Source organism: Argentina silus (genome assembly GCF_951799395.1).
Source record: "Argentina silus genome assembly, chromosome: 3".
Taxonomy (NCBI): domain Eukaryota; kingdom Metazoa; phylum Chordata; class Actinopteri; order Argentiniformes; family Argentinidae; genus Argentina; species Argentina silus.
This window is the reverse complement of record NC_139657.1, coordinates 9,595,602-9,607,400: the sequence shown is the minus strand read 5'-3', so window position 1 is coordinate 9,607,400 and position 11,799 is coordinate 9,595,602. Positions and strand designations below refer to the sequence as shown.

The 11,799-nt window shown below is 43.7% G+C and overlaps 1 protein-coding gene across 3 annotated transcripts; it reads left to right on the top strand.

Annotated features, from left to right (window-relative positions):
- Positions 1 to 975: 975 nt before the first annotated feature.
- On the top strand, positions 976 to 11,035 carry ttc23 (tetratricopeptide repeat domain 23). 3 transcript variants are annotated; one of them, XM_083667372.1, is made up of 11 exons: positions 976 to 1,216; positions 1,477 to 1,651; positions 1,750 to 1,873; positions 2,202 to 2,358; positions 2,591 to 2,716; positions 6,932 to 7,103; positions 7,271 to 7,376; positions 7,682 to 7,809; positions 8,322 to 8,471; positions 10,699 to 10,781; positions 10,894 to 11,035. In XM_083667372.1, exons 1-11 carry the CDS (start codon positions 1,146 to 1,148, stop codon positions 11,012 to 11,014), a joined length of 1,413 nt encoding a protein of 470 aa, XP_083523498.1. In that variant the 5' UTR covers positions 976 to 1,145; the 3' UTR covers positions 11,015 to 11,035. The 3 variants fall into 3 exon arrangements, with proteins under 3 accessions (XP_083523498.1, XP_083523499.1, XP_083523497.1); XM_083667373.1 differs by having other exon boundaries at positions 2,181 to 2,358; positions 8,322 to 8,441; XM_083667371.1 differs by having other exon boundaries at positions 2,181 to 2,358.
- Positions 11,036 to 11,799: the final 764 nt, after the last annotated feature.

Sequence of the window (11,799 nt, the reverse complement as noted above, 5' to 3'; positions counted from 1 at the left end):
TACTATTTTATAATATATGGAAATACATTACAGCCAACACCCAACTCTTGTGGTGTTATACCAATTGTGTGTTTCTTGAATTAACACTTGACATTGACATTTCAGTGACATTTCCGGTTTAAATCAATTCCTTTAAATCACTAATGAGTAGCTTTAACACAAACATATGTGCCGGCTGTTAGTTAGCTTTACAACAAGCTTACCATCTTCCAATTATGTAACAGTTTCAGCAAAAGCAAGATATTTGGCACAGCCTTTAGAGAAGGAGAACTACACAGACCCAAAGCCATGTGGAACGATGATGGATAGGGATTCCTCTAACTGGATTTCCACTTGGCTGGAGCAAGCTTTTATTAAATGTCTCAATTGGAAAATGATTACCCCTTCCCATGTGGGACCAAAGCAAGGTGGTCTGTACATCCTCACACTCCAGAACAATTGACTATAAACCAATAAACCCATAAAAATCAGTCATATTAGAAACTAATGGAGCAGTCAGCAGAGCAATTTCCCCATCTCTAGTGCCCTTCAATGATCCTATACAAAACAAGGGATTTTATGAGCTGTTGAATCAAACAATAATTGTATTTATTGCTGTAATTATAGGCCTAGGCCTAGGCTATACACTCAACTCACCTAGACCCAAAAAAGGGTTGTTCGGATATCCCTTTAGGAGAACTCTCTGAAGAACCCTTTTGAGCTCCATGATAGACCCCTTCCATGTTTTTCTTTCTCCTAAAAGTGTACAGAATGGTGCTAACAACAACATTGGTCAGGGTGTTGCAGAACATTGTGGATCTTGAATGTAGCATTTCCTTCTCTGTACTCGCGAAGGTCACATGGCATACTTTGCCAGGAAGTTTCGTTTTTCCATTTTTTTATTATTCATGTTTTATAACTGTTTATAACGGATATGTACTTGTTTGCAGGGAAACTCAAACTGAGAGGTTTTTTTTTACTTTGAAATGGTGTTAGGGCTGAATGGTAAATATGGCCGGTTTTATTAGCGTATTACCTGTTTCTTCGCACGCTAATGAACCTTTGCAACCAGACTGTTGTATCCACGACTACAACTAGGGAAAAGGAAACAAACGGGAGTGAGGACGGAGGATGATCCTTCGACAGCGAACTCTTCAGAACAAAACATGAGTCACGATTTGTACATGACAAATGCACGCTCCAAACCAGGACGTTGGTCAATTGATGCAGGAGAATCGTAAGTGGAATGATTATGACGGGCTATCACTGTTGTTTGACAAAACATCTGACACATTAAAACGTGGGCTAGAAATGTTTTAGATATTGCATTTATTATGATGTCAAATGGGTGGTGGTGGTGGTGGTGGTGGTGGTGGTGGTGGTGGTGGTGGTGATGATGATGATGATGATGATGATGATGATGATGATGATGATGATGGTGATGATGATGATGATGATGATGATGATGATGATGGTTTTGATGCCTAATCCATGCAGATCTACTGAAAGCATCAGGAGCAGCAATGGGAGCTCAGGTGAATCCATTGATAGAGGTCTGGGGACTTTGTCTGACAGAGGGATTGATCACATGGGGAGATATATGATCATGGGTCCAGAAGAAAAACTCACCCAGTATGACAGCAGAGCCCAGGCTCTTGAAGACAGCCAACAGGTATCCTATATTTGCAGCTTTTTTCCATTCGGACAGCTGCATTCAATGTGATGAGGTTGAGCTACACATTTTTCATTAATGCATTTTTCTCTCCGCAGTTTGATGCCTGTATCCAGGACCTTGTGCGCTGTGTGGCCTTGACAAGACTAGTATATGGAGATGGACACCTGAAACTAGCTCAAGCCCATGCCAGACTGGCTAAAGCATACCTGCAGTTTAAAGGTAATGTTTGTTCAGAATTGCAGTGCATAATTTACTGTAGAACAGAGGACTACTCCAAGTTGCTGGGTGCATGTGAAAATAGAGCTGTAATATCCATAACGTGTACTTTTCCTGGCATTTAACACAGAAATAAATGTTGTTTGTTGCAAAGAACAGACAGCTTTTGATTTACAGATGGTACAGACCAGTTCAGTAGTCAAGTGTTACATCCTTAGATCAATCAATTATTTCTCAAAAGAATCATTTTAGATAATATCTAAAGGCCAACATTTCAAAAGTAAATAGACCAAACACTGTCATCACACAGTGTTCTCCACCTGTCCCACAGGCTGGGCAGTGCAAGCCCAGGACCACTCAGCCAGAGCCAGTGAGCTGCTGCCCCTCTGCTCCTCTAGCTTCACCAGCAGGGAGGAGAGGCTCCAGGTCCTCACCTGTCTCCTCAGCACATACCAAACACTAGGAGGCGCCACACTGCTGCTGGACAAATATCCTTTCCCCACATTCGATCTGTGACAGAAGTATAGTAATGTCTCAATGAGCTGAGAAGAATGGTCATAATCATTGTGCATGCATGCATGTGTGCGTGCGTGTGCGTGTGTGTGTCAATATATAGTGAATTCAAACAAGTTGAATTTGAATTAGGATGTTTGGTCGAATATAATGGGTAGATTGAGCTGCCTTCATGTCAACAATGGGAAACTCCTTAACCATCCCAACTCTCGAAGAAGCAGAGTCACATCATCTGAAGGCAGAGAGAATTGTGGGAGAGCTTCATCAGCTAGGAGGCATAAGTCAGGAGGAGAAACTGAGGACTGAATTTGAAATATCCACTTCCCTGTCCAGGTACAAAAGAAAGAAAATCTTTTTTTTACTGTTTATCTGACCAAGAATATATCCCAGAGGAGTCAATCTGAGTGATTGCACAGAGCACTTTGGTATTTACTGCACTCCTAGCTGGGAATAACATGTGTTGCTCTATTTATTTCCTATGACTCCTGCAGTATCATGTTCAGGTTGAAGGATCAAATATCTTGACTCATTTTCAAATCAAGAAGTCAATATTCAGGTCAAGTCCGAATGGAGATTCAGAAAAGAATATTGTATTTCTAATGTACTTTGGTTTTCAGTAGTGAACACATTCCTATTCACCAACAGACCCTATGTTGACAATCGTTTATACTATTGATCTGAATGGATCCTCGTCCGGGATAGGAGGTTTTGAGTTCTGCCACAAGATGGAGACATTGTCAAATAAATGTACTAAGCAAATCCATCAACATTGAGATCCATGTTATGGTTCAGTCATTTTTAGACAACCCTCTCAGTCTCTTCTGGTCTGGTGGAGGGGGCTGATGTAATTGAATTGTCTCTGAATGATCCTCAACCCCTCTCATCACATTAGAAGTGCCTTAAGTTCCCTAAGAGTGGCCATGTGAGATGTATTGTGAGAGTCCGGTGGTTCAGGGGGGTTGTGTGCACAGCTGTAGGCCATCTTGTGGGTGGGGTTACTGCACGTCCCACTCGTTCTGTGTCTGCTGAAGCAGAGGCATGGAGGACAAGGAACGCCCAGCCCCTTAATAAATATTTGATGAATCTCCCCATTATATAACTGCTTTGTACTGACCGGAGTCAATCCTGGTGCACTGAGGAAGCTTTTTTTTTCCTTCACATTTCAACAAAATGAAACATTGATCCTTCTGTTGACTGTGTAAACCACATTCATTGATGCCTCCTCTCTTATAACGTAGGAGACATGTTTGTACTATGTTATTGATTGGGGTCGGAGATCACTGGCTCAGGGAAAGATAAAAGTGTTGAGGGATCATTTTGGCAGTATTTACAGCAAACATAAGCACCGCGGAGACATCTGATAGTCCGGTTTGGGAGTGTTTGTCCAACAAATGTCAATTGAGGGATCAATGAGTAATTATTATTTGCTGTACCACTTAACTGAGAACCAACACCTGGTCATCCTTTATGATACCCCAAGGAATACAGGAGCTCAAGCAAATACATTGCACATGTAGAAAACTGTGAATGTGCAGTGCACAGGTTAGAATATTAGTTGAATTTAAGAAACTAAAAATGTTGTTTAACTTGCTTTGAGCTGAGGTAAATGGAATTTGGATGATGTCATACTTGTAGGTTGTTTTATCACTGACAGTTTGTTTACTTGATTTGTGTAATTGAAAAAATGTGCAAACGCTGGCTAGTGTGTAAGCTTGCTAAATCTCTTTTGTTGAAGGATGACTCTGAATTTGGCCCGCCTCTATAGCCCTCTCAGTCAACAGTGTGTTGACCAGTGTGAATGTCACCACTAAAGCCTGGAACAATGAACGAAGCTCAGCACAGTTTCAGGTCCAGATCTGTTGAACTCATTCTAGAGTTACAGTATACACAAGGTGTAAGTCATTCATACCATCATCTCATAATGCTGAGTTATTATCCTAGACGGTATCATATTCACTACATTGTGTGTCATTTGTTATGTTTTGGGCTCTCCTTCCTTACTGACTCTTGCATTCCATTGGGCTACATGTCATATACACTCACTGAGCACTCTATTAGGAACACCTGTAGACCTTCTCACGGTGGTGGTGGTGTAATGGTGTGGGGAATGTTTTCTTGGCACACTTTGGGCCCATTAATACCAATCAATCATCGCTTGAATGCCACAGCCTATTTGAGTATTGTTGCTGACCATGTGCATCCCATGGCCACAATTTGTCAATCTTCTAATGGCTACTTCCAGCATGATAATGCACCATGTCACAAAGCAAAAGTCGTCTCAAACTGGTTCCATGAACATGACAATGAGTTCAGTGTTCTTCAGTGGCCTTCCCAGTCACCTTTGGGATGTGGTAGAACGGGAGATTCACAGCTTGAAAGTGCACCTGAAAAATCTGCAGGAATTGCGTGATGGAATCATGTCATCATGGACCAGAATCTCAAAGGAATGTTTCCAACATCTTGTGGAATCAATGTCACGAAGAATTGAGGCTGTTTTGAGAGCAAATGGAGGCCCTACCCAGTATTAGTATAGTGTTCCTAATAAATTGTTCAGTGAGTGTAATTGTGTGATAGTAGAATAGTGAATTACCAAAGGAAATGACAATGAACAATGTGTGTTGTGTTGCTATGGGGCACCAGCAGTCTAACAAAGCACCATAGATGTCAGGAAGGCCTGCAGCATTGATGTTGTTTTATTTCCATGTCAATATTCCCTTTGTTGGCTTTCCTTTGCTGCATCATTTTCCTAGTATAAAGTCCAATCTCACAGAGCCTAAACTTTCATGCAAATGTTGGTCTGGTTAGGATTTCTAAACAGGGGGGACACGTGGGCTGCTTGGCAATTCATGTATACAAGCCTAATTACATTATTTCTCCGCTCTGTGGACATTAAATTAGATTCCAGCTGCTGACTGCATACAGTATGTCCCCCTCTGCCAGGAAGCCTGTAGGGAAGGCTGGTGAATAGAAGGATACAGTGGCATTGTACAGTACCCAGGTCTGTTCATGCAGATAAAGTAGGCAGGCAAGCAGGCAGGCAAGAAGGCAGTCCCCTGGGTGCACACAGTGCTGCTCCTCCAGCCATCCCAGCTTCCCTACAAGGCTAAGTCTTTCTCTGCTGGAATGTCTGCTGCACAGCCCAGAGGTGGGGCAGTCCCAGCTCACATCAAGGCATGCATGTTTGGATAATAATCTGGGATCTATGGGAAAACTCAGGAAGAGATGATTTACTGCTACTCCTCCCCCATGGACATATTTCTCATATTACTGATTCATTCCGGAATTCAGCTTTGTTGTCATTTACACCGGTTATTCATGAGTCAATTATTCATGAGTCAATTATTTGAATTCACTATTTTCAGTCTCCCCCAAACACTTTACCTATTTCAGTGTGAAATGTGCATGCAAGTGGGTTGCTTTGTGAAGGGGTGTTTTTCCTGCTGCAGTGACAGTACCGTACTGTATGTATTGATGTGAGCAGGACGCCCTCTGAGAGAGGCTACTGAATTGAATTGAGACTCCATTACAGTGTCTAAATCCTGCAGGGAGTTGATGCTGTTAGCAGAGCAGATTGATGGAGCCCGTCTCCCCTTGTGTGGAGGATGCAGACCGGGAGAGGCTGGTGGAGGTAGAAATCGGAGGACAGGCTCACAAGAAATCGGAGGATGGGCTCTCCCTCCGCCAGCCTCCACTGATGCAGACGTCCTCTCTCTGCAGCACTCGACCATGATGAGCGTGTGGAGAGGCTTGTACAGGGATCTAGAGCTGCAATCTTGTACTTGGAGTGGCCCATTATTAACCCCTTACTGTATAGTATGTGCTGTCACACATCAACAACACATTGTTTAAATGGAAGCAGGTTAACGCATAGAGGATATATGGTTCAACCAATGTCATAAAAGATAGATAAGAGAGCCTCACACTCTTGCTCCGATGCTAATTATTTATTTAACAAACGTTTCGGCAGCAAGCTGCCTTCTTCAGGGTTTACATTTTAACCAATGTCATGACATTGCATTATTTATTTTCTCTTCGATGGTATGTATAAGGGACTGTTTGGACAAAGGAGTGCAGCTGGACAAAAGGACAACCCTAATTTAGACATCCTGGGTCTACGGGCTCTGAGTCTTGTAGCTGCTCAGCGAGGTGCAGGACATGCTTGGCAATGTCAGAGGAGCCTTTATTTATAATGGGGCTTTGAGAGCTACACACTTCGTTGTCTTTCTCAGTCTACTTAGAGGAGAGCATGAGAGACCTCTGAGAGCCCCACAGCCAGAGATGGTAAACAGAGCTTTGTGTCAGAATTCCCTATTATAGCCTTCACTGCACCAGACCTCAGAGGCAACAGCCAGCCAGACCCAGCTCAGCGCTCCTCTTTAGGCCCCCACACTTGGCCCAACATCAGGCAGCGGCTCCAACACTCTGGGCCAAGCTCTCAACAACACATACAGCAAGAGCCAGGCTGCTAAAGCTATGCTGCACTCTCTCTCTCTCCCTCTCTCTCTCTCTCTCTCTCTCTCTCTCTCTTTCCCCTTCTCTGTCCTGCAGGGCGTATCAGCGGCAGGGGAAGTCAGAGAAGGCTCTGGGTCAGTGTGAGAGGTCTCTGGAGCTGCTGGACGGCTGGGACAGGCCAGGTGAAGCCTGCTCTGTCTACAGGGACATGGCTGCTATCGAACAGGCCCAAGGACGGCTGGACAGAGCCATAGAGCACCTCTCCAAGGCAAGCCACATGTCCCAAACACACCTGGGAAAGAACAGCAACACGCTCACTATGACAAACATACCAACTATGTAAAGCTGAGATGAGGGCTATTTGAACCCCCCCCCCCCGGGCCCTTACTGGGCAATATGTGATCTGTCTTATTTCATGTGGTTGTTTCCTCGTAGGCTCATGCCATTGCTCTGAGTCAGAGCCCAGGGGGCCTGGATGGGGCTCACATCGCCCACAGCCTGGCCCTCGCCTTCTCCACCGTAGCAGAGCCCCACCACAATGGTGAGTCTATTCACATAGCCCTGCACAATGGGGTGGGAAGGGGGGGGGGGGGTGGTCTGGAGGAGGAGTGTGTCGGCGGGAGATGAATCCTCTACTGTCTCTCTGTGTGTCACGCTCTTGTTTTCACAAATTGGAAGACAGGCTTATACAGTAATAATGTTGTAGAACTTTCGAGTTGAGTCAGCCTTGAAGTTCACCCCCATCGTAACTTTGTGAATGGGGCTTCCTGGTAGCAGGAACCAACAGCTGAATACTATGAATACTCGTATCATAAGTGTTTATATGATCCTCCCATGTTTTATTAGATTCAGCAGCACATTACTTTGAGGAGAGTCTGAGTGCATACAGGAGCTCGTTGGGCCCACAAGACGCTGTCACTCTCACTGTTCAGGATGACTACTGTCGCTTCCTCCTCCTCACCGAGCAGCGAGAGGTCAGACACACACACATACACACATACACACACACACACACATACACACATACACACACACACACACACACACACACACACACACCACCACCACCACCACCACCACCACCACCACCACCACCACCACCACCAGTCAAACTAACATCTGACAGCCTGTCCTCACACTCGCCCGCCTGCCCACCACCACCACCACCACCACCACTACCACTACCACCAGTCAAACTAACATCTAACAGCCTGTCCTCCAGGTGTTTACATGATCAGAGTCAACTGTTCTGTGGCTTTAAGAGTGTTAAGAGTGTTGACATTTTCACAGGAGTTTCAACAGCAGGTCTTCCCCCACAGTGGAAATGGGCCTTTTTATTGTGTTCACCTGATACTGAGACACAGACTACCACATATCATAAGGTGACAGCTGTTACATTGGACTGTGTGTGTGTGTGTGTGTGTGTGTGTGTGTGTGTGTGTGTGTGTGTGTGTGTGTGTGTGTGTGTGTGTGTGTGACGTTCCAGAGGTGTGTAGAGATCCAGAGGGAGTCCCTGCCTCTGAAGAAGGAGACGTTTGGCGATCTGAGTCCTGAGGTGGCTGACACCCTGCACCTGATCGGAGGGGTGGAGACGACCCAAGGCCAGGTGAAACAGGCTCACAGGACCATGAGGAAGGTAATCCTTGGTCAAATACACCCAGGGGGTAATACAAGACGTACTGGATAATGTGTTCACTGGTTCTCTTTGAAATACTTGTCCAACACAGCCTCAAGACTTTTTTCAGGATCTCTGGGCATTAGTTAAAGTTCACATTGGAAAGATCTTTGTTCAAAGGAAAATATTTGATACTCTCATAACTGTGCTTTATTGCTGTTAGTTTGACTTAGCTGTAGGTTGGAATAGGGATAGAGTCGGGCTGGTAAACTATATTTTTCTGTGTGGAAAATAACAAGTATGTTGTGTTTACGTGAGTTACTGTTGGTTCTCACCCACATGTACCCTATATCAACCTTTCTTATTGCCAAGTTCATTTAGAGAGGGCTCTGCTGAAGGTCAGGATTCACAGGGTGTGGCCCCTTCATAACAGTTGTAACCAGTGAGAGTGTGGGTGAACCCCACATTTACACTCACAAAGAGCCTCTGTCAGATAGATAGAACAGCTATTTCCACCATGGTTTCTCAGGCTCAGAGCCTTCAGAGTAACATGCTAATCTTGGCACTGTGCAGTGTGCAGAGACACTCTCCCTGGTGTAAAATGTCACACAGAATGACTTTGTGCTTTCTCTTTTTAGACGTAGCCAGACAGATGGGTCCCAGAAGTTTGGTGGGAGAGTTGAACTTTGCTGACTGCTGTCAATTACAGGGACACCGACCCAATTATACTGGCATGTCATTACGTCCTTAGAAGGGATAAGTGAAATTGCTAAGTTTGGCCCTGTATATGCATGATGGAATGTAAGACCCAGTTAGACACCCAGTTAGCAAACCAGTAACTATAGGGCATTCAAGTTCCTCGTCAACATGAATATTGCTTTAATCCAATTAGTTATTCATAAAAGACACACTTAAGTGAACCGCATACTCATTAATATTATACGCTAAGTATGAGTCATATTCCCTTTTTGCCTTCTGGTCTCAGTCACTCAATCCATGAAAACACACTGAAATAGCACAGCCAAGGGGGATTTCTAAGCACTAGTACAACCATGTCTGTAAGTTAAGGAGCTGCGTTGCTATGTTGCTTTGTTATTGTATCTACGCGCAGAGGGGGTCCAAGTATCCCAACGTGAATCAGAGCTCCCACACTCTGCTTCTCGCCAGGCCCGTAACCTTTTTGAATTACCCCTGACAGATAACGCGCTGTGATATCATGTTCTTTCTCCTGCAATCATGGCAACAGCTGCTCATGGAGCAATGATGTTCAATTTAGAAATCGGGGACCCAAGCCAAGAGGATGTGTCAGAGGAAAAAATTAATGAGTGAGAAGTTGGTGAGAGATATGCTCTTTTACCGTAATGTTTTGTTTTGTACAGTATGGGGGCTATGAAGGAAGCGCCGCTCTGACATGGCATCCACAGTCGATGTGAAAGGAAAACAAAGGCACACACACTTCAACGTTTTCCTCCATCTTCCTGTTGAGAAAGACCTTCCATTACATCAACTTTTGCAGCAGTGAAAACATCCATCAGGCCAATTGGCTCTCTGCCAAGCTTTCAAAGAGTCCTTTACTCCCCCTTGCCAATGAGGAAACACTGAGCACAGTTTTTCCTTGGTTTCAGAGAGTTCTGTTGACATCCTGTCATTTCTGGTGATTGTGGAAATATTGGATAATCTTGTTACATCACTGGTGTGTTTGTGTTTGAAAGAGTCAGAGGAAGATAGAACGAGAGAGAAGGAGAGACAACCCAAACAGAGATGTTATCTCTATGACACAGATGTTTCACGTTTACCATGGTTACAGTAAATACAGCAAATAAGCTCTGACATCATACAATATATCTAAAAATTCACTGTCAACTAATTTGGCCATATACATCTCAGATATACACTGAGATGAGTCCTATGCTGGTCAGTCTGTTCTCAGGGGTCAGCACTGCTGTTATCTGAACCCTAGTAACAGAAGGGGTTTATTTATGGATGTGAAGAGCTCTATTCATAGGTGGCCGAGAAGTGTTTTGATACGTCTCTGCTCGTAGGATTTCATAACAAACAATCCATTGGCTTCCCTACATTACACACAAGTGCACTCAAAAGCACCCAAAGTGTAAAGAACAATCGCTGAGTCTTACACTTTGCTTTGAAGTTTAATATACTGTATATTTAGATTCCAACATTGCATAGCCTTCTGTGACTTCTGGACCTCCTCTTCCCCTTTCAATATTTTCTCTTATAATTTTCTTAGTGTCTGCAGATTCAGAGCATCCTGCACGGTCCTCACCATAAGAAGACCAAAGCTACACAGAAAACAGTGGACATGCTGGCCCAGTAAGTCTGCAGAGTATTTAGGGAGACAAAGGAACGTGGTGACTTAGTGTTGTAATTAAGGGTGTTTTCTGTGAAATGCATGACACTCACATTATCATGTATATTTCTCCAGGACACCAGAGGTTGCTGGGAGACAGAAGAGGGAAGGCAGTCTGAACACAAGGCCTCCTTTCTGTGCAGTTATACCTTCCTATAGCAAAGCAAGCGGCAACGCCAATATGTCTGACTCTTAACATGCCCTCAGAGTCCAACTGGATGATTGTACCCTGGCTCACTAAGAACATGGAGACGACTTCTTTGTCGCCAGAAGAAATTAGATGATTTGGAAGTAGACCAAGTAAGACCACTGACAATCTGTTCTGGTTCATTGTCCATTCTTTGAGGAATTAGTGTCAGGCTGTTGGCAAGACTACGCAAACAGCACTGCTCAGAATGAAGGGAAGAGAGGGTTCAGAGAAATTTACTCACTTTCCCCTTACAGTATGTGTTTTCAAACTCAAAAGTTTTCAAAAAGAGGGTATGTTATTGTTAGAGAGTTTGTCAAAAAAATGACTCATGGCTCTGTTAAGAAAGACTCAAACTCATGAAGACACTCAAAGTAGTTATTTAATTGTTTTTGCGAAATGAACCGGTGTCCAAACAATGGCTGAAAACAAGCTGTAAAACTGACTCATCTTTCACAAAAGAAAAAAAAGTAATGCATGCAGCACTGTCTTTTCGGAAGTTGAATTAAAGGATTACTTAATGAGTTGTGAGTGTAGCACAGTCCTTTATAAACATTCAATATTGAGGCATAATTACATTTCTGCACCATAATGTGGACTGCACCAGGGCACAATGGATAGTTTGGTTTCGTTAACAGACAATAGTTGGTATCAAAATGGATTGCCTTTCCGAAACAACATGAGACAGTGATGCAACCATATACAGAATGTTTATAAAAACTTTTAAATGACATATCACATGACTTAAATGATGTAGTCTGTTTAAGGACATGTACTATGAAAGGCAAAACTTG

Bases quoted from the DNA above. Each gene is read 5' to 3' on its own strand.
- ttc23 (XM_083667371.1), top strand. From the start codon at position 1,146: ATGAGTCACGATTTGTACATGACAAATGCACGCTCCAAACCAGGACGT. The intron at 1,874-2,180 runs GTAATGTTTGTT...GTCATCACACAG, and splicing joins AGCATACCTGCAGTTTAAAG to TGTTCTCCACCTGTCCCACA. The intron at 8,472-10,698 runs GTAATCCTTGGT...TAATTTTCTTAG, and splicing joins CTCACAGGACCATGAGGAAG to TGTCTGCAGATTCAGAGCAT.